Source organism: Tenrec ecaudatus, chromosome 10 (genome assembly GCF_050624435.1).
Source record: "Tenrec ecaudatus isolate mTenEca1 chromosome 10, mTenEca1.hap1, whole genome shotgun sequence".
Lineage (NCBI taxonomy): Eukaryota > Metazoa > Chordata > Mammalia > Afrosoricida > Tenrecidae > Tenrec > Tenrec ecaudatus.
The window spans coordinates 110,105,863-110,132,991 of record NC_134539.1 but is presented as its reverse complement, the minus strand read 5'-3'; the positions used below and the strand labels follow the sequence as shown (position 1 = coordinate 110,132,991).

At 53.5% G+C, this 27,129-nt stretch overlaps 1 protein-coding gene across 1 annotated transcript; it reads right to left on the bottom strand.

Moving 5' to 3' along the window:
• Positions 1-22: 22 nt before the first annotated feature.
• Positions 23-25,142, bottom strand: PRPF8 (pre-mRNA processing factor 8). Its single transcript, XM_075561221.1, has 42 exons — positions 25,006-25,142; positions 24,704-24,814; positions 24,082-24,250; positions 22,724-22,888; positions 22,391-22,609; positions 22,053-22,265; positions 21,797-21,922; positions 21,608-21,713; positions 20,525-20,715; positions 20,278-20,397; positions 19,999-20,188; positions 19,739-19,858; positions 19,510-19,644; positions 19,077-19,206; positions 18,484-18,680; positions 18,178-18,384; positions 17,902-18,065; positions 17,645-17,771; positions 17,331-17,523; positions 16,668-16,855; positions 16,315-16,553; positions 16,009-16,155; positions 15,687-15,897; positions 15,443-15,559; positions 8,500-8,747; positions 8,210-8,389; positions 7,813-7,948; positions 7,525-7,694; positions 7,308-7,437; positions 7,068-7,214; positions 6,689-6,849; positions 6,229-6,420; positions 5,641-5,878; positions 5,415-5,543; positions 4,496-4,609; positions 4,233-4,406; positions 3,769-3,962; positions 2,888-3,269; positions 1,873-2,013; positions 1,588-1,727; positions 1,292-1,494; positions 23-344 (listed from the first exon to the last, which is right to left on the bottom strand). The coding sequence occupies exons 2-42, from the start codon at positions 24,801-24,803 to the stop codon at positions 190-192; spliced, it is 7,008 nt and encodes a 2,335-aa protein (XP_075417336.1). The 5' UTR covers positions 24,804-24,814; positions 25,006-25,142; the 3' UTR covers positions 23-189.
• Positions 25,143-27,129: the final 1,987 nt, after the last annotated feature.

Here is a 27,129-nt window from a genome sequence, read left to right as displayed (position 1 = left end):
TTGAAAAGGAAAAAAAAAAGACTCCTATTTATACAAAATTTATTGTTACACTTTGTTGGGGATTACAAGTCACCAGGAGGTCAACAACACAAAAACACGCACAACATGGGGCACACGGGCCATGCTGCTGAATGTCAGCAGCTTGTCTGGGGTGGGTGTGCGAGGAGTCCTGTGCAGGTGAGGCGGCACCTAGGCATAGAGGTCCTCCCTGTCGGCAGAGTAGACCTCGCCCTCCTGCAGGAGGGCAAAGTTGAGGAAGTGCGACGGCCGGTGCACCTCGTGGTAGAACTCCTTGGGGTTTGCTAGCTGTAGCTCGTACTTCATGTTGGGGTCATGCCTGACACCTTGGGGCAGGAGGAAACATCAAATGTTAGCCAAGGTGCTGGGTCAAAATGTATAATCTTATCATTTGATCTCCCTTTGACCCAGTTTAATGTGGTTTCTGGGTTTCGGTTTGGGTTTTTTGCCCCGTGGTTTCTGTTTCATAAAATAAAAAGTGAAGGGGAAATAAATGCACATGGATCGAGCAGATCCCTGGTGAAACAATTCCCCTCTGACCATGGACCAGGGTGTGAAGAGTCTTGCTATCATGCAGAACACATTAGAAAACGGATTGTGGTAGATGCAGTTAGGTTAAAATCTAGCACCCTGTGACCTGATCTCCCTTATGAGTCATTTAAGTTTGTTCTAGTGTTTAATATTTTCTGCTTTCTTTTCAATGGGGGCGTTTATCTGTTGTATTATTGTTGCTAGTGTTTTGGTATATGAAATCCAGGATAGGTAAATCTAGACAGGAAATAACTGGATTAATGGCAGGGGAGGTTGGGGGGAAACTATGAGTACAAGAATAAGGAAAATGCTCTAAAACTTATTGTGGTGACGATTATACTACTCTTCTTGATGTGACTATTGAATTGTATATATATCAGCTATGTGCCAATGAAACTGATAAATAAAAAAAGGTATGCAGGAATTTGCCTTTCTCACCCAGCCTGGGTCCTTGGCCATCTCCGAGCCAGAGCCAGGCCCCAAGGTTGAACAGTGATCATGTAACTCCTTCCCACCCTATTCCCTGTGCTCACCAACCAACATCAAGTCCCACCCCCCCAAAAAAAACCCCAAACCTATTGACTGAGTCAATTTTACCTCACAACCCTACATGAGGTTTCCGAGACTAAATTTTTACAGAAGTGACCACCTCAGCTTTGTTCCACAAAGTTGCTGGTAGGCTTAAATCGCCAGCCTTGCAGTGGGCCCAAAGCCCCCCCAGGGCCCCCTGCCCTCCACTTACCCATAAAGTTGTAGTTCCAGGAGGACTGGGCAGGGACCATAAAGAAGCCAAGGAAGCGATCAGACAACAACATCTGGACCCTCTCGTAGTGCGAGGGCAGGTAGCCCTTGGGGTTGTTGCCCTTGTCTGTGTTCTGGCGGCCCCACTCGTAGCCACTGGGAGTCAGCTTGTAGGCCGTCAGGGTGCAGGAGCCTGGCGTGAAGCTGCAGGAAGGAGGAGCCCAGAATCAACACGCAGGTCACCATTTGGAGTCCAGCCTGCTGGGCCTGCTCCACCACACTGCCTCCCAGACGCACCTGCAGGTGATGATGATGGTCTTCTCGCCATCCCAAGACGGGTTGTCAGCCATGATCTTGGCATGCGTAGTAACATCCTGGGGCGACAGCTGGGGAGACTCATTGGGCTGAGTGTGAATCCAGCCTAAGGGCTCCATCTCCTGTGGACCAAGAGCAGCGGAGTTTGGCTTGTAGCCCTGTCTGCAAACAGGATTCCCTACTCAAGAACCACATGCCCGCCCCTCTCCACCAGGCTGCTAACAGGAAGCCCGGTTTCCCCACCCAAGTTCCACCAGCACCGCTCACCTTGAGGTACTCATGCTGGGGCAGCTGGCCGGGGAGGTGCACAGTCTGGTGGGTGCCCCACTGAGGCACCATCACGATGCAGCGGATCTCCTTCACCTGGGGGTTATCTGGGGGACTCACCCCATACAGGTAACCTGCAATCTGGGGACAAGGGGCCAGGGCCAAACTGAATTACAAGCCCAGCATTGGCACTGCTAGCTCTGTGCTTCCTCTGTCCCCTGCCCTGAGGCCGAGCGTGACTGCCTCAGACCCATCTACCGTCATCCTCACCCACCAACCCGAGGGTCACACACAGACTTGTATAAAAACAGAAACTTCTCTTATTGGGCAAAATGGATTATCTTTCCTATTCTACCTGCCACTGCTGGTTCTGAATGACCTTTCTGATTCTTTGCCAACGATCTTCGTCTTCCTGTTTTCTAGGAAGTCTCTAGACCAGATCCTTCCTATTCAGGCAAATACTTCCTCGCCAGCTCGACTTGGCGTTTGCCGTGCCCGTGGCAACAAGTGACCACGTGTTCTGTCTCCTTGAAGAAGCCCACCCAGTGCTATGACCATACCTCCTCTGTATACTCTCCAGCTGTCCACTAAGACACTCCTGGTGTGAGTGACATGAGGCAGACAACTGCTTTTCTTTCCCCAAGGCTTTTTGTATTCTATAGCATCCTTAGCTCCCCAGACTCACAGCACGGCATTACCTACGATTAATACATGACTCGGTTTCTAATATATGAGAGGGACTCCACAAAGGTCAAGGGAAAATTCTGTGATCTTTCCATGCCGTTTTCCCATTAATTATTTTCTTTTTCCCTCCTCCCCCCTCCCATGAACTATTTGAAGCCCCTTCTTAGTTCTCATTCCACAACTTTGAGGTCACTTCACCAGTCCCCTAACTAGCACAGCTCTGTGGTGGGGGGCACCCTCCTGACCACTGTGCCAGTCCTCGTCTGCGCTCTGAAACCAGCACCTCTGGTTCCAGGGACACAGATTGAGCAAGCTGAGCACCCTCACTCACTTGGGCACGGAGGTCAGAGATGCAGATGAACTTCTTAAGTACATTCTTGGGAAGGATATAGGTGTAACCAGTCTCTTTGATGTCATCGGATGACACGTAGATGTGGTTGGTCCTTAGGTGCAGGTTGGCGGCAGAGATGGCCCTCACTCTCCATTCGGTCTTGGATGAGAAGGTCTGGGTCTCATAGTTGCTGGTGGTGGAGGTGATGATCTCGTCGCCGTGTTTGTTGACGGTGCGCGTCTGCGTGGCGGTCAGCTGGGACTGTTCCTTGGTCTGCTTCTCGATCTCAGCGATCTGCTGCCGCTGCTGGGACGGGGCCGAGATCTCCATCCCCAAGATGATATCTCGAATCTCAGACTGTGTCAGTGATGCCACATTCACACTGTGGGGACAGTCTGCGTCACATCACAGGGCTCCCTTCCCCTTGGGGTCCCTTCTGCCTCTGTGAGACAGGGAAGCCCCACACTCTTGCCCCAGACAACCCTTGGCTGTCACCTCACGGAGAAGATTCCTCTGGAGCCCTTCCCGCTCAGCACCACCACATCCCCCTTTGCTCCTGGACACACAGGTGCCCTGGCACAGGATGAACCTCAGTGGCACTGTCACCACCGGGGATACGTGGATATCTACAGCCATCCTGGCTGCCAGAATGACAAGGAGAGTGTGGAGAGACGGAAAGGGATATGCTCGCTTTAACATATGGACTGGAAGGAGCTGCCTGCTCAAGATCGCAACGACACCTCCACTGAAAGCAAGTCAGGGACACAGAGGGAAGACCAGAACAGAAACACTGCTCTCTCCAGGCGGCCTGCAGACCCTTCTGAGCCTAAACGCATCTATACAAAAATCACACTTTGAAGCCACCCCCTCTCCCGGCTCACTTGTTCTTCTTGCCATAGTCAGCCAAGATCAGGTCCTTGAGCTGCACCTCCACCTTGATCCATTCTTCGTCGGTCAGCGTGGGCCAGATGTGATGTGGCTCCGTGATCGTGGTCTTGTCTGGCTTCAAGATCACCTTGGCCCGGTCATTGTTCACATGCAGGGCACGCAGAATCAGGATGAGACGGGAGAAAGCCTGGGAAGAGATGTGGGGGAGTGAGAGGAAGTCAACTACTTGAAGCTGTTGTTTCACCTACCCCCACTGTGTCTTCAAACTATGAAGCCCACCTAGCCCAGCACGAGTGAGTCCACATCACACACAGAGCAGCTCGCCCTCTATGTACAGTCTGAAGACGTGAGAACGGCTTCCCTGGGCTTGTAGGAAAAGCCAGGGCCCAGAATCTGTGCTGACTCTGCACGCAGTCCTCCCAGCGTCTGCGACCCCTTCCCTGAAGTGGCTTTGTACCGTGTAAGATGAGATCGTCTTGAGCCAGTCGTCATAGAGGTTGAAGAGCACCATCTGAGGCTCAGTGGCTTTAAGAATAAGGTCCCCAAACTTCTCCACCTTGAGACAAGCCTGGAAGGGGAGCTGTAGTTCTGACCCTTTGATCACAATGTTGGGGAAGTCCAACAAGTGCACCTGAGATGAGATCAATTCCATGGTTAGAAAGAGTGCCTCGGGGCTTAGAAGCTCTTTTGTCCAACCCTGTCACCCCAGCAGAGCCTCACCTCCAGCGGGTCCAGCATGCCCTTCCTGGTCACGATGATCTGCTTGGGCTGCTCCTCCACCGGCAGAGATCGGATCAGGGCCGCTACTTCCTCAGCTGTCTTCCACTTAGCCAGCTACAAGGCAACAGGGGAGAGGAGCATGGGGACTGTGGTTCCGCCCTCCAGACAAGCCCAATCAAACCGTGTTACTGAGTGTCAGGCAGCAAGGCAGGCGGTACAGGATATCAAATGGCCCTACCCCAAAGGAGTTTTCAATCTAGTAACCAGACAAAACTCACACAAGAAAATGAGTCAACAGAAAACAAAGTGCTGAACTAGTGAGTCGACAGATAACTAAGGGCTCTACCACATACGAGGAGCTTAGAGACGAAGAAAGGAAGGCTACTACGCTCATCAAAGTCTGCCCTAAGCAACGGCTCTTAGGGAGGAGTAAAACTGCAACTGACAGAGGAGGGAGGGGATTCATCCTAAAAGAAACAGGAGCAAAGCCACGGAGGTGGAAATACACAACCACTGGGTTATTAGGACCCTGGTCTGACTGCAAGAGGCAGTTGGCGATAAGGTAGAGAAAACGTGGCCGGGTGCGGAGAGCCCGGCCAGCCACAAGTAAGGGTCCAGGGAGCCAAAGAAGCTAAAGTTAGCGAGAAGGAACATGCTATGACAGGTTCGGCGGGAGAGAAGTGATTTGGTATAAGCGATGGTTCAAGAAAATCTGTTCCCTTCAGGAAGATTTTTGGCTGCCTTGTGCGTGACAGGTCAGGGAGAGGAGATTCAGGGAAGCCGAGGGACCAGGTGTCAGGTGATGAAGAACCTCACTCTCCAGCTCTCCATACAGCAAGTTCAAACAGCGTGCCCTCCACAGAAGCAGCAGATGTGCACAGCTAAGTGCGATAGCCTCTCTGCTCTGTAATCTGCTCACCTGTCCCAAACGCTTCTGTCCAGCCCACACAGACGTGTGGATTATCTTGAGGAAGAGCTGGCCTGTGCGTGGGTTGAAGATGAAGATGGCCCCATTGATGGGTTTGGTCGTCAAGTTCCCTTCAAAGGTCTGCAGAAGAATTACGCTAGTTAGCTCAGCCGAGAAACAAACCCCGTACCCTCATCCCAGTCTGCCCCCCCTCCCCCTGCCGGCTTTCAGCACTCGCCTTGTGGATGGTCACTCTGTAGACGTTGGTGTCGTCCACAAACCAGATAATCTGGTTGGAGAAGAGCTCGCCGTAGTTCTGGGAGGACAGATAGGGCTCAGTGGGCTCGGATGAGTAGAGCTGCAGCCCTTTGCGGATCCGTTCCCGCAGCACATACAAGGCAGGGTTGGCCTTCATGATCTTGGCCATGGCCTGCTGGATGAGAGGCTTGCTGCCGGGGAACCAGTTTCCATAGGCGCTGTGAGGGAAACAGGAGGCCAGGAGAGTTACACCAGGCTACAGCAAGGCAGACAAGCTGATGCACTACTACTTGTGGAACGGAGCCAGACAAGGGAATAATAGACAGCCATAAAAGAGACCGAAGGAGAAGCACAGATAGCTGCTACCAGGGGAACAAACAGGGCATTTGGCGAAGTGAAAGGAGACCAAGAGAAAAGTAAGTCACAGATGGTGTGATTTCCCTTCTATAAGATGTCCTGGGGGGGAAGAAGAAATGTCCCGAAGTGGCAAATCCATATAGAAAGCGGTGCAAGTGAAAACCCTAACAACAAAACACATAGGTACTTTTCAGTGCGAGCCCCAACTCACCTGTGCAGGTTATAGGCCAGGTCGATTGCAATGAGCACCCCGGTGGGCGAGGGGTAGATACTCATGTTGTCTGTGGTGTAGTCCAGGAACTTGGCCCGGGCGTAGCGCTCGATGTCATGGGAGTCATAGTCCCCCCAGCGCAGCTGGATGTCAATCCAGTACTTCTGGGTGGTGGTGCTGTCCATCACATCCCTGCGGGGAGAGAGGGGTCAGGCGCTCAGCATCCTAGGAAAGTGTCACTGAAATCCCCAGAAGGAAGATGTCCCTACAGCCAGAAGTCCCTCACCACTACACTACTCCTCCTCGTTTCAGAATCGCAATTCCTCGGCCTATTTCAGAGCAGCAAGGCCTCCAGAGCTTGGGCAGACCTGACTGAGGGTGCGGACAGGATCCAGAGGTCGTAACGCCTCTGAGCTTAGACAGTCCCCAAAGGGGTAGAGCTGAGTCCTAAAGCACTCACTTGGAGTCGGCCAGCAGCGAAGGCCGGGAGACATTCCACTTATAGGACGCAAAGAGCAGGATATCGGCACAGGATGAGTTCATCTTGTAGGACTTCCGGGGGTGAATGGTCTCCTTTTGTACGGTCTCAATTTCCAGTGCGTCCAGCTCCTGGTCAAACACCTGCAGGCCCAAGTGGAGAGATGAAGCCTGCGGCTCCAAAAGCCACCCTCGAGGGAGGGCTGGGGAAGTCAAGACACGGTGGACTGGGACCACGACCACCGCACAGGTCTTGTGCTCCGAGTTCCGGGGGGATTTCCCAAGCAGGAGGAGGAGCAGGCTGACCCGGTGCTTTTTGTGCCGCCGCCCCCCCCCCCACCCTCCCCTCAACTCCAGCCCACCTGACACAAGTCCATAACAATGCTCTCGTGGATCTTCTGCCACAAGTGAGCTCGGAAGATCTGGATGAGCGAGATCTTCAGTGTGGGGATCTTTCCGTGCATGAAGATACCTGTCAGGTCCAGCTGCACCTGAAAGCCTACATACACCTGACAAGAGGAGGAGGAGGAGAAACTGGAGGTTAAGACGCGTCCCCTACAACACTTGTGTTTTCTGCCCCCACGTCTACCAATCACACTCACATTGGCTCGGTTGATGGTTGGGGACCACCAAAGGGTGAACCTGCGGTTGGGAATCTGGTTCAGCCCCGAGCGCTGTGCGTTTGTGAGCTTCTTCCACTTCATCGACTCCTCAAAGCCACTTGCCTTCTCCCTGAGATGGACACGAGAGCGGCGAGGTCAGAGCTCTGCGACCTCCTGGGATTCGGACAGACCAGCAAGACAGGAAGAGGATCCTCACCAGAAAAGCCCCTCCCAGGTAGGGAAGTAGGTGCCCTTGAAGAGCGTGTGTTCTAGAATGCCCTCCACGCCGCCCAGGGCCTGGATCATGTCTGTACGGTAGTTGTTCAGGTTCCACAGCTTCCCGTCGTGCCGCTGGTGTGTCCACCAGAAAGGGTTCTGCTTCAAAACCTGGATGGGGAGGCAGCCAGTCAAGCTTCTGGAACCTTCTGCCCTAGACAGCCCATCGCAGCCATGGACGCTCCTGATTCAGGGACAACACTCTCCTACCGCCCGCCCCTCCACGTACCTGGTACTGCTTGAAGTCAGTCCGTACACGCCAGCCCTTATCGTAGGCCAAGGTGTGCCGGTCTTTCTGGAAAAGGGTGTTGATTCGAGGAATGCCGCGATCCCACGAGTCCTCCAGGTCTTCTAAAGTCAGGCGTCTGCCAAGGAGAAAAGGGTTCCCCATCAAACACACTCTCCTAAGAAGAGCCCAGCATTCCTGGATGGCCAGGATTAACTAAGTCCAGGTCTCCACGAACACCACAAAGCTCACGGAAAAACCCCTCTATCTTTCCATTCCTCTTCATGCACGTTCTGAAGCCCCCTGGCATGAGATGCTCTGCCCCCAGCCTTCACACAGGGCTCAGAAGCTGGTCACCCTCCACCCCGACCCGGACTGCAATCCCCTCTTGGCTGCCCACCTGTTCTGGGCAATGGCCTCTTGTCTCTTGAGTGCGTACTCGGCCCAGACCCGCTGAGAGTCGATGAACTCGCTCTCCCATGGCTGGATGTAGCGGTACAGATTGGGAATCAGCTGGTCTTCTTCATGGCTCATTCCTGAACGGAAGTGTGTGATGCCCACATCTGTCTGCTTAGACCACCTATTTTAGAGAGCCCAACCACGATTAGAAAGCCAGGGAAGAGGCTAAAAAACCCCCCTTCCCTCAGGGCCTAAGCAACTGGGCTCAGCAGCACTGCTGGCCACGCCTACCTGAGGTCAGACTGGGGGATGAGAACGTGGCCCATGGAGAGCATGCCGAGGCCCCCCAACTCCTTCGGGGTGTAGAACACAACAGGGGGGAAGCGACTGGGCATCTTGGAATTGAGGCCAATCTTGATTCGTGTCTGGATCTTGTTCTCACACTTCACCAGCAAGTCCAGCAGTTCTTGGGTGTTCACCACGGCCTCCCGGAAGTATGTCATCAGGCCGATGAGCGCTGTGTTCCACTTATTCACAATCTGAAGCCCGAGGAGAACAGGGCATTCACATGACTCGGGGAGAGGGCAGGGGCTGAGGATGACTGATACAGTCAGCTATATCCATCCACCCTGGTTGCAAAAAAGGAAATGGCCTACCCGTCTTCCAGCTAAGGAGATGGCTCAGAAAATCAACACCATCACCAGAGAGCAAAAGAGAAGCTGAGGAGACAGGAGGTCAGGGGAGGGGAGGCGGGATCAATGGGAAGAGAACAGACAGATCGGGCATGACGAGAAGGCTGACCACTGTGAAACGGTCACCAGCAGCACGAGCTGGAAACCATCAGCAGAGATCACAGCCGAGCAGACCCCCAGGGCAGTTCTCAAGGGTACACACCACAAGGCGAGGGCCCTATTCAAGAGCCCATCCCCTCAAATCCCATGTTTTCCACAAACCTTTTCAAGCCAGCCACGCAAACCCCCGTCCCCACAAAACCATACAGCTAATCGAGTGGAGTCACGAAACCCCTCCTCCCACCAGAAGGCCGAAAGGAGGGAGCAGAGCGGCAAGCAGCAGGTAAGACAAACAGAAAACAGTGTGAGGGTAGACTCATGGATAACGAATGACGTTAAATTTAAGTGTTTAGCTCACTCGCCAGGTAAAGATCAAAATAGTTTTCGAAGCCATGGGTAGGTTAAAAGGACCAACCACACAACGCTGGAACGGCACTCCTGAGACCAGACCGGGCAGACTCCAAAACAGATCACCACCAGGAAGAGAGAGGGGCATTTCATAACCAATCACCACACTACTACTCAGCTCCCTCAGAGATCCTCAGGGTGCATGTGCTGAGCGGCAAAATGGAGAGAACAAAACCGCCCAGAGCGGAAAGGAGGAATTCACAACCGTAGCTGGAGCTTCCAAATGCTCCTTTCCAAGTCATTAACAGAAGTAGTAGACCAAAACCATTACGGAGAAGGGAAAAAACCAAAATGTTCTGGGCAATTAAGTGGGAGATTAAGTTGGCTGGAACCACCATAGAAAATTGCCCTGAGCAAGAGCACTCAGGCAGGGCGAAATAAAACAAACAAGCTCACTGCCAGCGAGTGCAGGCTGCCCCACAGCGACCCTCGGAGGACTGGGAGGAACTGCCCATGGGTTTCCCATGAAGTCACAGCCAGAAGCAAAGCATCAAGCCAGAAGGAGCATCCATCTAGCTTCAAGGTACGACCACCACAGCTGCCGGTCTAGAGCAAGGAGGGTCGGGGGCCAGAACAGCAGCCACCTGACGATAATGGCAAATACACTTTCCGCAGGGCACCCTTCAGGAGTGGTAAGTTCCCCGCACCAGGGGGGTGCTGTCAGCTGCATGGTTTGTTATGCACTGTCCCCGGAGCTTTTCCTGGAGAGGAGTAAGCTGTACTCCAGATTCTCCACCCGGGCGCACTCCTGTTTTCCTCCTGGCCAAGTGCTCCTCCATCCTGGATGACGAACGGGTGCTGAGTCCCAGCCAGGGCTGGACAGTAAGCCAGGAGCAAGCACACACATGCAAGGCCAGAGTTCCGGTGGTGGCAGTGATTAAGGAAAGCCAATCTTGGAGGGTCTGAATCCAGACCATGCCCAGCTTGGTTTTCCGTGTCAACACTGGACAACTGGACCAAGACATTTTAGTGCAAGAACAGCCTTATCCTAAGTCGCACCAGGCAACAATTCCAATGATCGAATTATCTACTTACACTCTGAGTCCAGTGCCTCTGATGAATGAAGATAAGCCTTGATAAAGCAAATTCTGAGTAATATAACTCAACTTGATATATGCATTGCCCACTTCATACTCGTTCAAGCCCCTGGCTCTGTATCCCCACTTTATAGAGGGAATTAAAGCCCACAGTAAGTAACCTGCTTAGCATCCCAACTCCAGTGTTGTGATCTAAACCCAGTGACATTCCAAACTGTGTGTAACCATGATCTCCCTTAGCCTCTCATGTAGACTCGCCCCCACTACTCAGACTGCTAAGTCCCACACATGTACTGTTACCCTATCCCCACATTTTTTCACGGACTTCTTCCTTCTCGCCCCTTTCCCATCCCAGGCCCCAATACAGCCCAGCATCTGTGATATTCCTTTGTGCCCAGACTCAGCACCCCACTGACACCCTCTGACAACCCAATCTCCAGCCGCGCTGTCATCTCCTTTTCTCCATCCTGTCGGGGAAGAGAGCACCTCACCTGGTGTGTTCACTTTCTTGAACCCTGGCACACCTGTCAACCACCCCCTCAGTTCCTCCCCCGCCTCTTGAAGTCCACTCTGACCCAGAGACCCTGAATCCAGCCAAGACACACTGAGCAGCCCTGATCGCTTCTTACTGAGCACCCCCACACGCCCGACCTTCCGGCTTTTGAGGATGTGTGCTCAAAGCACCTGCCCTGACGTGGGTCTTCCTCTAGGTGGCGTCTAATGTCGTTCCTTCTCTTACTCAAATTGGCCTGCACCTCCTCCCTTCCCATAAACCTCACCCACTGCCATCTGGATGGGGCCCAGCACCTCTGAAACAGCTCCCCTAAGGTCACTAGTGACGTCCTAACTGCTGAATCCAACGGACACGGTCCAGTCCTTATCTACACGGCCTGCGCTTAGGCAACGGACACCGGTGAGCCCTGGCCTCAATTCTGGACCCGCGTTCTCGACAGCCTTGGCTTTTGGCTTCCATGGTCACTCTCCCGAATGGTCACACTGCTCCGTAGTGTCCCCACACTTGTCCCTCTGCTCTGATATCCCTTGTTATACTTTCCCTGGACGATCTCCTACTCTTGACCTTTCGACACCACATTTATGCTGACAAGTCTTCAATCTGTACCATCATAGCATCGAGTCCTTATTTCAGACTGAGAAATACCTTCATTTGCGCACTCAACAGAAGCCTCCTACGGCAGTGGTTCTCAACCTTCCTCATGCCGCGACCCTTTCATACAGTTCCTAATGTTGTCATGACCCCCCCAAACCATCAAATTATTTTCACTGCTACTTCATCAGTGTCATTTTGCTAACGTTATGAATCATGTAAATATCTGAAATGGAAGATGTATTTTCATTTACACATTGAACTAATCAAAGCATAGTGATTCATCACAAAAACAGTATGTACTTATATACTGTGAAATATTTATTTCTAATGACAAACGAAATTTTGTCTTGGAACATAGTGTAGCATGGCTAACAGTGTTCATATAAAAACAGGAAACCACACTGCTACATTTTGTGACAGTATGTGTAAAAAGCCAACGTCAGTGTGAAGGTTGAGATAGCTTCTTTCTCAGCAGATCAGCACATCTGCTTGTGGGCGGACCCGCCAGGAGACAGATAGAGGAGCAGTGTCTTGGTTCCTAAGACCATCAGAAATGTGTTTTCCGATGGTCTTAGGCGACCCCAGCGAAAGGGTCGGTGGTCCCCCAAAGGGGTCTCGACCCCCAGGTTGAGAACTGCTGTCCTAAGGGATCACGAAGGTACTCACACCATTTCTCATCAAATCTTAGTGATCACCAATTTAATAGACACTACTAAAGGTGGTGGTGGGGGGGGAGAACTACCCTTTGAAGTATGACCCAACTTTAATTTAGGCACACCCCAATTTCAGCTCCATTAAAAACTAACACACACACACACACACACACACACACACACATCTTGCAATGGAAGAAGTATGCTACAAAAGAAAGTTTACGGGTCACCTCTGTCCAGATGTCCTCTGGAACCTCAACCTCCTTTGACCTACATAATTTTACTTTTCTTCCTACGCCTCTCTGGAGTTGGCAGCACCTAGTTACCAGTGCCCAAGAATAAACTCTTTCCCCAGCATCCCATCAAAATCCAGTTCTCTTGGTGGGAAAAGATAAGGCATTTCCTCAAAAAAGTGAGACACAGAAATACTGTTTACGACCCAACAATCCCATTTTCTGCTTGGTCCATATCCAGAGAAATAAGCATCCCAACATGAGTACGTATATGCACACCCATGTTCATCAGAGTACAGATGGAAACCACCCTGCTGCTGATGGACGGATGGAGCAACCAGGGGACCTGTACACAAAAGAACGCCGCCACACAGGCTGAAAAGGGCAGATCTGTGACACACCTCAATGTGGACGAACTTGGAGGGCATCACACCGAGTGAACCTGGTCGATGACAAAAGATCGAGTGTGAAGAGACCACCCTGTAAAAAGCCAAGGGTTTTCCCACGGAAAGAAACGTCCGGCTGCTCCCTAGGAGGGACTAAGCTAGAACGAAGCAGCCAACAGAGAGCAACGCTGACTTGGGGGAAAGGGGAAGGCAACATACAGTAAGACAGTAGGTGGCAAAAGAATGACGAAGGTTACTACTGAAGAGGCTGGGAAGAGGGACAGGGTTAAAAACGAGAGGCGCATGCTGTTAGAGACCGTCTGCAATCGCAGTGATTTCCGAGGAGATGCGTGGACAAGTCCTCAGGCGAAACAAGGGTGGGAGTAAACCGTCAGATGTCTGTATTTGACAGAAAACACGTGTTCACCTCGGTTGCAAGTACAGCCATGAATGTGGTATGACATACAAGGGCAACTGTCCGAAAACTTCACAGACACAACCAAACACCATGAGGAAACACATCACTGGGCCCGGGGGGACATGTACATTCAGTGATAAAAACCAAAGATACATAGTAACAATTAGTCCAGTGGACTAACAACGAACAGAACAGACCATGCCACTCAGTTGCCACAATCCAGAGACCAGAAGAACTGGACAGTGCCCAGCTCCCACAATTACTCTGAAAGGGGCCACATCAGAAAGTGGACGGAGTGGGAGAAAAACGGGGCCAAAGTTCAAACTTTTAAAAGAGTTCAGACAAGTTGGTTTGATAGACTAGTGGAACCCTGGTAGTGTAGTGGTTATGCATTGGGCTGCAATCCCCATGGTGGACAGTTTGAAATCACCAGCAGCTCTGAGGGAAAAAGACTGGGCTTTCTACTCCTGTAAAGAGCCACAGTCTCAGAAACCCACAGGGGGGTCGCAATGAGTCAGCACTGCCTTGGTGGCAGGGGGTTTGGTTTTTGGGGTGAACCCCTCAGACCATGACTCTGGACCATCCTTCATGTCTGGAAATGAACTCAACCCCACAACTCAATTTTCAGCCAAATAATAGGTCCCCCAGGAGAACAGTAACACTAAGACAGCAGTTCTCAACCTTCCTCAGGCCGCAACCCTCTCGTTCAGTTCCTCATGTGGTGGTGACCCCCAACCATGGCATTATTCCCGTTGCTACTTCATCACTGCAATTTTGCTACTGTTATGAAATGGGCGACCCCTGTGAAAGGGTTGTTCGCCCCCCAAAGGGGTCGAGACCCACAGTTGAGAACCGCCGCACTAAGGAGACATACATAACTCAGAATAAAATAATCACTTAAGGTCAAAAGCACAGCAGTAACCCAAGGACAAAAGGGTCAGGAAAGGAGGAAAGGGAACGGGAAGGACAGGAAGAAGTGGGATAAGGGATGGGGCATTGTGGGGACTGAAATCCATGAGTGGGGGGGCTTGAATGGAAAACTGATGAGCTACTCTGTAAACCTTCCTGATGCGTGCGCTCTCACGGGGGCGCGTGCACATGTACACACACTCACAATGCCGTACTTTCAAAGGATCCGTCTGTTCTCCTCGTTCTTATTAGGGCTCCGCAGTAATCCACAAACCACGTCTCCCATCCAACCCCCCCCCCCCCGGCTCCAGACACCCATCATGCAGCTCCCAAAGTGAACCACCTAACAGCAATCTGAAAAATGCAACTCTCAAGTGTAGTCCTTAGAGGCTCTTAACAAGGCCTCCCAATGCTCACCACGGTCTGTCTGGCTCTTGCCCGTTTTCCTAAGCTCACCTCCTGGTGTTCCTAAGTCCCCAAATTTCCCTGAACTTAAAACCAACCAGAACCCAAGCACCCACCGTTATGGACCCTCAGGCTTAAGGAAAGTCGTTCCTGCGCTCCCCCCCACCGGCCATTTCTTCTGGCGCGCCTGGATGAGGGAGAGAGACTGGCATCCAGTGGCCAGGACGACCGCAGCCTCGGAGCCACTGCACACTTGCCTGCCACGGGACGCCAGCCTCTTCCCTGGAGCGGGGAGGCACCAACGAGCGCTGACTGCACACCAGGAAAAGGTATCAGGAGATATTCTACCTAACAATCATTCACACAACAAAATGCATCCTAACTGGAACCTAACTGGAAACCACAAAGCCCCCTACACGGAGTTCAAGGCACTTGAGAGCTGGACAAGGGAAATAGGAGTGAGCAGGGTGAGGTGTTCTAAAGCACACATGAACGTTTGACGGTTCGACACAGCCTCAGCCAGTTCTAAATCGCAACTGCCCTCGGGTTTGGCCCTTGGAAGAAAGGGCCTAGGAACTGACCCATCGAAGGGTGCCTGCTTTGTAATGGGTATGCAGACGACTCGGTAAGATGAGCTCTAAGACTTGGACGAGACCGTAGAAGATGCACAAGGGATGCCCAACATCTAACAGTCACAGCCGCGCAGGAGGAAGCTGCTAGCACCCCTCCTGGGCATTCTCTGAAAGCCACCCAGCAGACGGGACACTCAGCTGTCCCGTCCCACGGCATAGGGACGGGACAGCAGCAAACAGCAGGGCAGAAAGCAGAGTAAAGTGCAGACGGAGCTGAGAGGGGACGAACCCGCTGCACCCAGGGCAGCACATACCTTGGTGAAGGTGGTGGAGCCCGAGGCCATCAGAATTTGCCGCACTCGGTTGTGGAAGCGCTGCATTGACTCGTCGTCCACGCGCAGGAAACACTGAGCAGTCCGCTCCTTCGTCACCTAAACCCCAAGGTCAAGGTCAACTTGTCCCTGCCTCCACTAAGCCCTGCCCACCTAAAGGGGCTCTGCTGAAAGAGGTGTGCCCCCAGCACCTGCCCCAGCCTATATGCCCCTCCCAAGGCAGCACCTCGTTCTGCAGGTTCCAGACGCCATCCTTGTGGGTGAACTCCTCGTAGCTGGTGCGGCATTTAGGGAGGATGCGGCACTCGAAGCCGCACATGTTGAAGAGCAGATTGGGGTTGTCCTTGCTGTACACGGACACGAAGCTGTTCTCCCACTGAACTGTAGTCACGGACCGCGGCAGACGGTTCTTGATGTCCCAGAACACTGCCCGACCCCTGCTCACAAGAAACACGTGGTCTCATCAGCCAGAGGGCTAGCACCCAGGAAGCAAGCTCTTAACTCCCTTTCAACTGCCCTCTGGGTCCACAGCCCCTACAGTGACTCACAAGTTGACATCGTGTTTCATGAGGCGCATGCGGGCATCTCGGGGCCAGCACTTCTTGTTGTTATAGCCAACGATGTTCTCATTGTTGGGGTCGGGGTGCTCAGTCAGGTAACGCTGGATCAGGTCCCGCGCCTCATCGGCCGTGAACCTACACCCGGGGAAGAAGCACTGCTGACAACCCAGGATGCTCAGGGATTGCAGCCCTCTCCAGAGCCCCAACCCCAGCAGCAAGCCAGCCAAGCCACTTTCAGAGGCAGGGCACACACCGCAACACCCTGCAGGGACAAGGATGCAGGCAGGGCCTCACCGGAAGAAAATGTGGATGCGATCGATGTATCTGCAGAAGAGGCGGATGGGGTGGGCAGCCTCGGTGGCGATGTCCTGGAAACTGAGAAAGTCATTTGGCATCTGTGGGGGCCCAGCCATCTCACTGGCCCGGTGCAGTCCCAGTACAAGCAAATCCATCACCAGGCCGTAGTACTGCACGATGAACGACGCAAACTGCAGGCCTCTGATGATCCCGTACGAGTTTGTATGGTTCATGTCCTGGAAAGGAAGAAAGAAAGAAAGGACAACGCTTCAGCAATCCACCGCAGACCGTCACCCAAAGGGCCAGACACCTCCCCCCACAACTGCTTATTCCGGGGCCCCGAGAGACACCTTGTAGTTGATGACCACGTTGTTCTTGGCCGTCATGTAGTCGGCGATGTTGTGGTCCACGATGAGCCGCAGCAGCCTGTTCAGCAGAGTCAAGTCGATCTTTTCGTACATCTTCTCAAAGCGGGACTCCAGCATGACATTGCACTCGCCCTCACTGGTCTCCCACACGTCCTGCAGGTTATTGATGCCTGGAGAGCAGCAGAGAGGGGCTCCAGCACGCTACGACAATCTCACGCTCTCGAGCTCGCCGCCCCCGAGTCCAATTCAACGCCTAGCGACTCTCCAGGGTAGAGGACACTGCCCCTGACTGCCCGTGGGTTTGAGACTAGCTTTAGGAAGCAGACGGCCTCGCCTTCCTCCCACAGAACTGCTGGTGGGGGATTTTGAACTGCTGACCTTATGGTGAGCACAGCTCAATTTGTAGCCCACCATGCCACCACCAGGGCTCCCAATAATCACCACCGTCATTCGCACTAACTCGATCCCATTGCCAATCCACTCATTCAGCTGTACCGTGGAGGCGGCTTGGTTCAGTTTGACGTCAATGTAATTTCCTTGTTACGATGCAACAAGAGGGCCAGCCAGTCACCCGGCATAGATGAGACTTGTAACGGGGACACCGTCTCACCCCAAGCCCATTTCTCGGGGGCGATCATCGTTTACCTTGGCACCACTTGTAAACCAGCAGCGGCGGCGGCTCCGTGTCGGCAGGCTTGATCCAGGGTGGGAAAAGGCGGCGCTTGTCAGCTTCATACCACAGGTACTGGTCCAAGTAGGCATCGGTGATCTTCTCCAAGGGCTCCACGTCATACACTGGCACGAGGTGGCTGTAGAGGTCCATGAACTCAATGCCCACCTGTGGGACAGGGAAGCCGGCTCACTCCAATCCACCAACCACTTGTGGCAACCTGTCATTCTGGGTGCCACGAACGTATGCCACAGCCATGGAAAACCTCGGGGCGAGCATCTCAACTCACTTCCTTAAAGGCTCTCTGGGTGAGCAGGTGACGCTTGATGCGGGACAGCGCCTCGTGGGGGTTGTCGTAGGCCTGCTCGATCAGCCCCAGCTCCTCCCTCTGGGACTGGTTTAGCCGAGACTTCACGCTGAAATGAAGACAGGACAGGAGGATGGGCAAACCCGGAGGAAGCAACCCCCATCAAGGCTAGAGGCTGACCCGGCTTCCGTGGGACGCTGAGGCTGCCGCCTTCTCGGGAGCAACTCGTCCACCCTCACCTGTAAGCCTCCTTGAGGCGCTCCAAGGCCAAGATGAGCAACTTGGTGTCGTGCTTGTACGACAGCGGGGGGAAGGGGATGGGCGAGAACCTCCGGCTTTCCAGCCAGTGCACAGTGGTGGTGTACACTGCCACCGCCTCCTCGGCTGTGATGTAAGGGCCGTCCTACACAGGAGCACCTGGTCATCAGCCAGGGCAGCGCAGGGGCCCCAGAAACAACTCACGTCGACCCCTCTCCTGCCCGCCCCTCGCCCGAGGCATAGCCTGCTGGCCGAACCTTCAGGTAGTTGTGCTGCCGCTCCTGTTCGGCCTTTAGGTAGAGCCGGGTGAGCCGACCCAAGTTCTTCTTGCAAACGGTCTTGTCCACGGTGGCCCCGCGGCGGATTCGCTCTCGGTTGTAGTGGGCTGTGTTGGTCCACCAGTCGGCCTTGGCCTTCACGTAGCGAAGGATCATGTTCTCTATGGGTGTCGGAAGCCCTGGGACCTGAGAGAGCAGCGCACAGTAAAGAAGGGGCCAGAGGCCACTGCCCTAGTCCCGGTCAGAGAGCTTCGCAGGCTGACTGGGAGCGGGGAAGACACGCACCTTCCAGGGAATGTTGGCCTTCCAGCAGCGCCAGGCCTCGCTGAGGTGCTGCAGGATGGTCCGCGCCTTGTTCTGCTTGATACCCTCGGGCATCATGTCCAGAATGTCATGCATCACAGCCGCCCGAAGCTCCAGGTCAAAGTGGGACTCCACTCGCTGCTTTGTCACCGTCTTTGCAACTCCCTTCGAGTGTCGCCCTGGAAGTGAAGGAATGGCCAGTGGTGACTGAAAGCCAGATTTCCAGCTGTTAACAAGGGTCTCTGCCTGCCTGCCCCTCACAAACCCATGACTCCAATGACTGGTTACCCCGAGAGCAGTGTGTTTTAACAAGGCGTCTAGGTGACCAGCACAGGTCAAAGACAAGCCACTTCAGGTATTCACACCTAAGCTACTGAGGGCAAGACACTGGCACGGCTTCCTTCCTTTGAGAAGGGCATTTTCCAGGAAACTCAACAAGCAGGGCTTCTCAGAGGCACAAAGGGCAGAGCCGGGGCAGAAACACACACACACACGCACGCACGCACGCACACACACACGCACAACTGACCATGAAGCAATGAGCTGGACCTTCTGACGTAAAGAAAAACACTGACCTTCAAACTGCCGGGCCAAGAGGTTACCCAGCCATCGCTCCAACAAAGGGGTGATGCCGCGCATGAAAAAGAGCCAGACCCGCCAGCCAGCAGCCCAGAAGCCACAGCCAGGGCCCTTCCCCACAGGACCCTACAAGTCCAAGCAGAAATCAGGGACACACGTTAGCAGTTGTTTTAGACCAGGTGAGAATGGGGGCCAGGGTGCGCGCGTCATCACCTGAGAGACGCAGTACGTGAGAAGCGTCTCTGCCCTAGCAGAAACCAGGACGTGAGAAAGATTCCCTCGTGGAACCTACACGAGTGCTGGGAGGGAAGTGCTGATATTCAACAGGTAAGGCAGGGCAGCGCTGACAGGCCCCGAGCGTCTCCCGGTCTTGACTGAGCACAAAAGGGAAACAGACGTGAGGAGGCGTCTGCGAGGACAGGGGCTCACCGTGTTAAAGCGGTAGTAGATGAGATGCTTCAGGTCCTTGCACATGCGGATCTGCCGCATCAGCTTGTATTTGTAGCGGTACATGCCCGTCAGCTGCCCCACGTGGGCAAATATATACTGCAGCCCGTCAGCCAGCTGCAACGCAAAGACCCTAGGGTCAGCACGCGTCCCTCTAGCCTCAGCCCACCCCCCACCCCACCGGGCAGGGCTCGGGGATACCTAGCCTCACCTGGAAGGCGTCCACATTGCCCAATCGGTACTGCACATGACTGTCCACCACCAGCTTCGTGAGGCGCAGAACCTCCCGGCACAGATGGAAAGCATTCCCAAAACGAGACTTCTTTCTTTCCTGGAGGCGAGGCCGAGGGCACAGAGAAGCAACATCAGCCATGATCCTGACTCGATGTCCCTCTTGCTCAAGGGCCCGAGCAGCACCGCCACCCACCCAGGAAGCTAGAAGCCCCGGCAGGAAGGTCCGAGGGCGGGCACCTTGGTGGTGAGCGTCTTGACAGGTTTGAGGTTGAAGTTGTAGTCCAGGTGCAGGTAGTTGAGGTTTTTCCGGTGAATGAGAAGATTGAGCATGTTGTAGCCCTGTCGGCAAACCTGCAGTCCCACCTCCACCCAGTCTAGCTTGGTGGACTGGAAGAATTTGGTGGCTTTGAAGGAGCGGAAGAGATACCTGGCGTTGGAATAAGGGTGGGAATTAGGCTGCTGCTTATCTTGGGAACAGAAGACATGGGAGCATGCACGGGCTCTCAAGCACCTTACCTCTTCTTCTGCGCCTTCGGGGGACGATGCTTAAGAGCATTCAGCACATAGTACTTCAACAGCTTCTGGTAAGAGACCCTCACCTTCACCGGCTGCCCAGCAGGGCAATGCTCCCGATACCTGGAAAACAAGGCCACCAGCGCTTTCTCCTCGCTCCGGCCAGCCACTCTGGCACAGCCTACACGCCCATCCTGCTGGGCTCTTTTCGCCTCTGTAGCCGCTACCGCCTGCAGGTGAGAGCACTTACCAGTTCTTGACAAGGGGTATGTCCAGGGCCCGGCGGGTGCGGCCAGACCGGAGATTGAAGGGCCGTGGGGCCCAAAGCAGGGCAATGCCATTGGCTGTGTTGTCTGTGTAGAGGGGCGTGTCCTTGAGGAAGGGCTCCACAAAATCTGGGAGCTCAAACTCCTCATCGTCATCCGGCAACGGTTCCTGGCTCTGCAAGAAGGAAAAGCCCCTGGGCTCAGCTCCCACTGAACTGGGCAGAGGCTTGGGGATGGCAGGGGAACCCTCTGGGGCCAAACACGGTGGCTACATCTGCCATGGAAACTGGGCTGCCTGACAAGAGAAGCCCTAAAGGGCCAGGGCAAAGGGGGCCAAGGGAGCAAAGAATAAGGCCCGGCCCAGCCAGGAGGGCAAAGAGCTGTTCCTTCCAATCCGGCTGGCTCCCGATCAAAAAAGCCTCCCAAAGGAGCCAGGCTGCCTTCGGAGGTAAACACAGTCAGCACCTCCTGCTCAAGGGCGGAAAACAGGGCTTGGGGAATGAGCTCTGCTCCCAGGGACAACACAAGGGGACATAGACAAGCCTTGCACACCTCACTGTGCATGACAGAAGCCAATCACAAAAGACCCCATTCAAGTGAACTGCCCAGAAGGGGCACATCTAAACACAGCCAGCGGGTTAGCGGTTGCCAAGGGCTGGGGAGGTGGAGGATACATGCAGAAAGACTGCTAATGAGTATGGGGTTTCTTTCCGGGAGATGACATGTTCTGAATCAGTCCCTATAAAATGGCTGAAGTGTGGGGTACATGCATGCCATTCAAAGGACTCGTTGGAAAGAGATCAGAAAAAGATTATATGAAGAGGCGAGGCTGGGTAAGATGAAAGCCCAAGTGGATAATCTCAGAGACCAAGGTTCTACACTAGCCTGGCCATGAGCCAACTTCGGAACTCGCCCATTAGCTCAAGACTCAAGGGAAAAACTGAACAGGTTAGAAACCCTCTCTCTCAAGTTGAGTTTGTATCTGGGAACACCTCAGTCATGGTCAAGAAAATGCTCTGGGATGACCAAGAGCAAATGTCCCTGCCATCTCCTTGCTTTCTCCTCACCTTGACCGAGTGCCGATGAGAGATGGGGTTGATCAGAGGATCAAAATAGAAAGCTGGCAGATCGGGATCCTCGGTTTTGATGAACACAACATTAGGTGTGTGGTACCTGCAAGGAAAGCAGCGTCAGCTACAGCTCTCCTGCCCAGGCCCAACTTACCTCCCACCCCAGGTGTGGTCCAGCTCTCTGACCAGGTGAGGTGGACATGGTGTGGAAGGTTGTTGTACAAGTAAGGGAAAGCAATCTTGTATTCAGTACGGATAGGCTGTCGGATGATGATCTTGTTAATATCATTAAATTCATTCCAGTCTTCATCCCTAGGGTACAAAATCAAGGATGAGCCCACGTGTCGGGAAATTATCCTGGGCTCTTAGAGACAGAGTAGCTGTCACTTAACCTAAGGGGCTAAAGCCCTCCGCTCTCTGCCAAACACACACACGTACTTACTGGAGATTGATGTCGCGAACGAGAGGCTCAAATTTGGGGCCTCCAGGAATGGCCATATTGAGAGCCTTGGAGGTAAAGAAGGCCTTTAGATCAAATAGATAGAAGTAGTTGTCATCTACCAAGTCTGTCAGGAGCTGGTTGGCCAGGCGGTAGAGGGTGGACATCATGGGCAGTGTGAACTGCCAACGCTGGTACGTGGAACCATTCACATATCTAGGGTGAAAAAGAGGGGGCCCAATCAGGTCAGGGTACCAGCCGGCCAAGCCTATACCCCCACAGCTCACTCGGGGCTCCTCAGTTTGCAAAAGTCCTGCTGGGGAACACCACCCATCACTCACTTCCTGCTATCCCTCAGTGGCTGGTGGTCGTAGAACCAGTCCAACACGGGGGCATCTTCTTCAGGGTCCAGCTCTAGCTGAATGGCCTCCAGTGGCTCGACGTCTAGGATGTTGTCAGCGTAGTCCAAGGGCGGCTCCTCGTCATCAAAAGGGGGGAAACGCATCCTTTTGAAATGCCTCCGGTCTCTCTTTTCTCGCCGCATCATGATCCACATGGACCTGGAGTCAAGAATGGTTCGTGATTTTCAGCCACGACCCTTTGCCTCAGGTGGTAGAGGCACTGCCGCCGCAGCCGCTAGCACGCCCCCCCCCAATACTCCAAACCCATCTCACCCCCACTGGGAGATGTAGACAGGCTCAATAACCCAGGGAATCTCATTGACGAAGGAAATGGCTCCTGTGATGTGGTACAGCACAGGCACGTCCCGAATCTGCTCCCAAGGCATGGGCATGTTCTCCAGAAGCTTGAGGACTGCATGGGGCATGTACTTCAGGGCCCTGTGGCATCAGGAAGAGAGAGGGTGACTGGAAAGGCAAGGCGTTCTGCTACTCAAGAGAGAGGTAGTGGTGTCACACTACCACCATCCACCAAAAACCCGGCCTCACGTCCAAACTACACACTTAGCACACACGGCCCTCCGTGAGCAGAAACCCTGCCGAACCCTCTCCTACCTTACCTTGTACCACTTTCACTCTTAAGCTTTACAGTCCCGCAACACTGGCTATCGGTCCCTTTAAATCACCCCCTCTTGTGGTCGAGCTCCTCATGAATAAAAATATTCACCATCAATTTCAACCATGTGTCTCATGTGGAACAGGACACTAGCCTGCAAGTAATTTCCATGAAAGTCGAGATGATTACTGTCTTCTTCACTGCCGTTATCGCTATTACCTTGCATCCAAAATGAAAAACCCAATGCCATCAAGTCAATTCCAACTCAGAGTGACGCCTCATCTTGCTCCTGTGGAGCAGCTGGTGGGCTTGAACTGCAGACCTTCCGGTTACAGTCCAGTAATTACTCAACAGCGCCACTGGGGCTCCTCAGTACCTGGCATAATTCTCAATAGAAACTTAAATTAACAACATTTCAAAAAGGGGCTAACAATTTTGTGTCCCAATGAGATGGGAATTTACTAAAAGAAACCACAACTCACTGAATCAGGTCGATGCTGACTCATAGTGACCCTATAGGACAGACTAGAAGTGCTCCTGTGAGTTTCTGAAACTTTAATTCTTTAAGGAAGAGAGCCCATCTGTCTCCCAAGGAGCGGCTGGTGGTTTCAAACTGCTAACCTTGACGACTGCAGCCCAGCTGGGAAACACTATGCACCACCAGGGTTCTTACTGAAGCAAAGAAACCCAAAAGTATACAGACTTCAGGGATTAAACACTTCAAACCCCTCAATGCCGGACACTGAGGTTTTAAGGCTGTCCAATATAAAATGCCCGCTCAGGGTTTCAATCTGTTCACTGATCGGGACAAAATGATAAAGAAGAATCAAAGCAATAAGGCCCATAATTGGAAAGCCTACGAATTATCCACTGAATCCTAGTGGCTCCTTCTTTCTCCACAAAGGCCAAGACGGCTGTCATTGCGCAGTTGGCTCCCCAAATGATCAAGCAGCTGTCTCACACTGCAAGCAGGCCAGGGGGCCAAACTGACCACAAAAGAACTCCAGCTGTGCCTTACCCCAGGTAGACCCTTTTGTCATGCCGAAACTTCCTGTTGGTCATGTCTCCATGGTCACGGATGATCTTTCTCACGTGTTCCGGAGGCATGTCTTCCTTCTGGGCGTCCACAAACCCAAACTTGCGCTTCTCGGCATAGCGCTTGGCCTGTAATTGCTGCCACTTGCGGGCTACAAAGGCATCTCAATTTAACAGACTTGTACCCCCTTGGCTGAAAGGTCCCCACCAACATACCCCAGGGTTAGCTGTCAGGGCCTGGGAGGGACAGGGCACCCCGCAAGGGAGGTGTCCACCTTACTCTGCCTTTTATTCTAGTGTGCTCCTGTTCTGATTTAGGCGACCGACTTCTCAAGTGTGTGTTTTCTAATGGTGTCTCCCCTGGCTGCCATGAAATCTCTATAGGCATACGCTTGGTCTTCATCCCTATAAGACCCCCCAACGCTTGGACCAGCTCCTGCCCAAAGGGGGCACTTCAAACGCCTTCGCTCTTGGAATACACAAATGGGGCTGGCACGGGACTTGACCCTTCGCGACACCGAGTAACGGAGGGGGAGGGCTTCAAACCCGCGGCGGCCGCGGCACCCTCCTCCACGCGCCGAGCCGCGCACGCGCCGGGCCCGCACCTTTCTCCTGAAGCTTCTCCTCCGACATGTAGTCCGGTAGCGGGGCTAGAGGGCCGGGTACCGGGTTGCCCGGCCCTCGGTAGGGAAATACGCCGGCCATGTCCGGGGAATCTGGAGAGGGGTGGACATGGAAAATGAACCGGCATAGGGCCTGTGGGGCCCGCAGGAAGGCGTCGCGGAGGCGGGCCCTCCGCCCCGGCGGCCTCACCCGGCGATCGGCACCCAGCCCAGCCCAACCCCTCCCGCCGCTCCACAGAGCACCCTCGCCCCCCGCGGCCCGGCCTCCAGAGCCCAGCACGCACCCCTAGAGCCCGTTACACCGAAGCCGCTTCTCTCGCAGCGCAATGGCGGCAGGGATACGATGGCGCCGCGTTCCCAGCACCGGAAGATGCGCACCCGGGGTCAAGTAGTTCGCCCAATAGGCGCCGAGAGCCTCAGATGGATGCGCGAAGAGGCCAATGGAAACTCCGGGCCTGACGGAGGGGGCGGGTTCATTGGCGGAAAAGATTGGGACGCCAGTGGGTGTGGTGAGAGACACAAGCTCCGCCCACCGCGCGTGCAGGGGTGCTGGGGCGGGGGCGGTTCTCTGGGGGGACTCGGAGTGGGTGCTTCTCGTTCTCTGTGAGCCAAGAGATCAGACCTAGAAGTTCAAGACGTTGGTCAGAGCCGCACACCGTTCGGAGTCCGCCCACATAAATAGATTAGAAATGCCGACCTAAATCCGGGTCCATCCATCAGGCCTTTGTTCATTCGTTGGACCAGCATCTATTGCAAATGTTCTCAACCTGTGGGTCGCGACCCTTTGGGAATCGGACGACCACTTCACAGGGGTCTCTTGATTCATAACGGTAGCAAACTTCTGAAGTAGCAACGAAAATAATTTTATGGGTGGCAGAGGGGTTGGGAAAAAAAATTTATGGGTGAGTGGTCACAACAATATGAACTGTAATAAAGGGTCGCAGCATGTCCACAAACTACCAGTCTTTGGGATCCAGCTGAGAAATAGCCAATCTGAAGTTTACCAGGATCTCCCCAGCTGGAGCTGACAGCCCAGCTGTTAGCAGTGCCCTGTGATGGAACTACAGGATAGGTTGCCCCGGTTGAATATGCAAACCAGTGGGATGGATTGTTAAGCAGAGCATGAAGTTAAGATGAATTCTTGATCTTCAGCGTGTGCCAAGAATTGGCTTGCTTCAGCTGCTCTAGACTTACTGTCACCTTTCCCTCCTCTGACTCCTCAATACTATGACCCCATCTCACTGCCAGGGTGGAGACTCCCGGGTTCTGTGGGAAGAGTGAGACTAAGGAAAGAGGGCAGATGCTTAAAGGAAAAAGCTGCTGAGGGAGCTAGGGAAGAGCTGCACTGCTGTGCTGGCCTGGGGCAGCCAGCAGCAGGCATGTGTGGCATCCCAGATCTGTGGGCTTCCCTGCCTGCCTCTGGCAGTGGCCTTTCTGGAGAGCTGGGTCAGAGAGAGCCTCCATGCCACCCAGTGCAAGTCCAGGAGGTGAGAGAAGGTTCTCTCAAGGCAGGCAGGCCAGAGTGGGAGCAGGGGGCAAAGCTCAAGGCAGAGAAATCCTCCCAGGAATGTCAGAATTCCCAAGCCCATTACTACCCAGTCAAGTCCCACACACTGTCACCCTACATAGGATTGCTGAACCCTTAACAACTCTCTCTCTCTCTCTGTGACTATTTGGTTTGAAAGGCCTATTTGTGGTCAGTAGCTCAAAGCAAATGCCACTCCAACCAGGAAAATAACACCTCACTTCCATTGAGTCAAATCTGATTCATATCCCAGTCTCAGAGTCTGTCTTTAGGGACAATGAGGGGTGAGGAGCGACAGGCAGGGAGCCTTATACCACATGATATCTTCCAATTTGTCTACTCCCGAAGCCCACCAGGTGAGGCTTGCCCCTCACCACAGTGGACAGACCCTGCTCAGGTTGAGAAGCATTTCTGTGCCCTGGGCCTGTAGAAGGTGTGGCAGGTGAGGGCATTGAGAGACAGGGACACATGCTCTCCACCGTGCTAAGGTAAGTACATGTTCTTGTCTGCAGAGGAAAACGGTAATGGCCCTCTGATCACGGGTGCTGCTCTCTGAAGAATGCACAGATCAGTACTTGGTGAACAGGAGTCCGGATTTCAGACGGAAGCAGCCTGATTTAGACATTCCACTTCAGAAGCAACTTATCTGGTCTGACTGATCCTCACTTGCCAGCTGGGACCTACCTTTCTACCTTGAGGTTTCATTACATCTCAGCTTTGTTATAAATAAAAGAAGCAAACTAGTGTATGGGAAGGAACCCCAATCAAATCCAAGATTGGACTCTTAACTCTGGATGGCCACCCATGAGCTGAATAAGTCACAGGTCTCCAAGGCTTTGATTTTCTGTAAAATAAAATGATGAGACAGGAATAGCTTGAATGT

Excerpts from the sequence above, each read along its gene's own strand:
- PRPF8 (XM_075561221.1), bottom strand. The coding sequence starts at position 24,803 with ATGGCCGGCGTATTTCCCTACCGAGGGCCGGGCAACCCGGTACCCGGC. Across the intron at positions 16,856-17,330 it reads GGTTTACAAGTGGTGCCAAG|GCATCAATAACCTGCAGGAC; the intron begins GTAAACGATGAT and ends GCTGCTCTCCAG. Across the intron at positions 3,963-4,232 it reads AGACGATCTCATCTTACACG|GCTTTCTCCCGTCTCATCCT; the intron begins GTACAAAGCCAC and ends ATCTCTTCCCAG.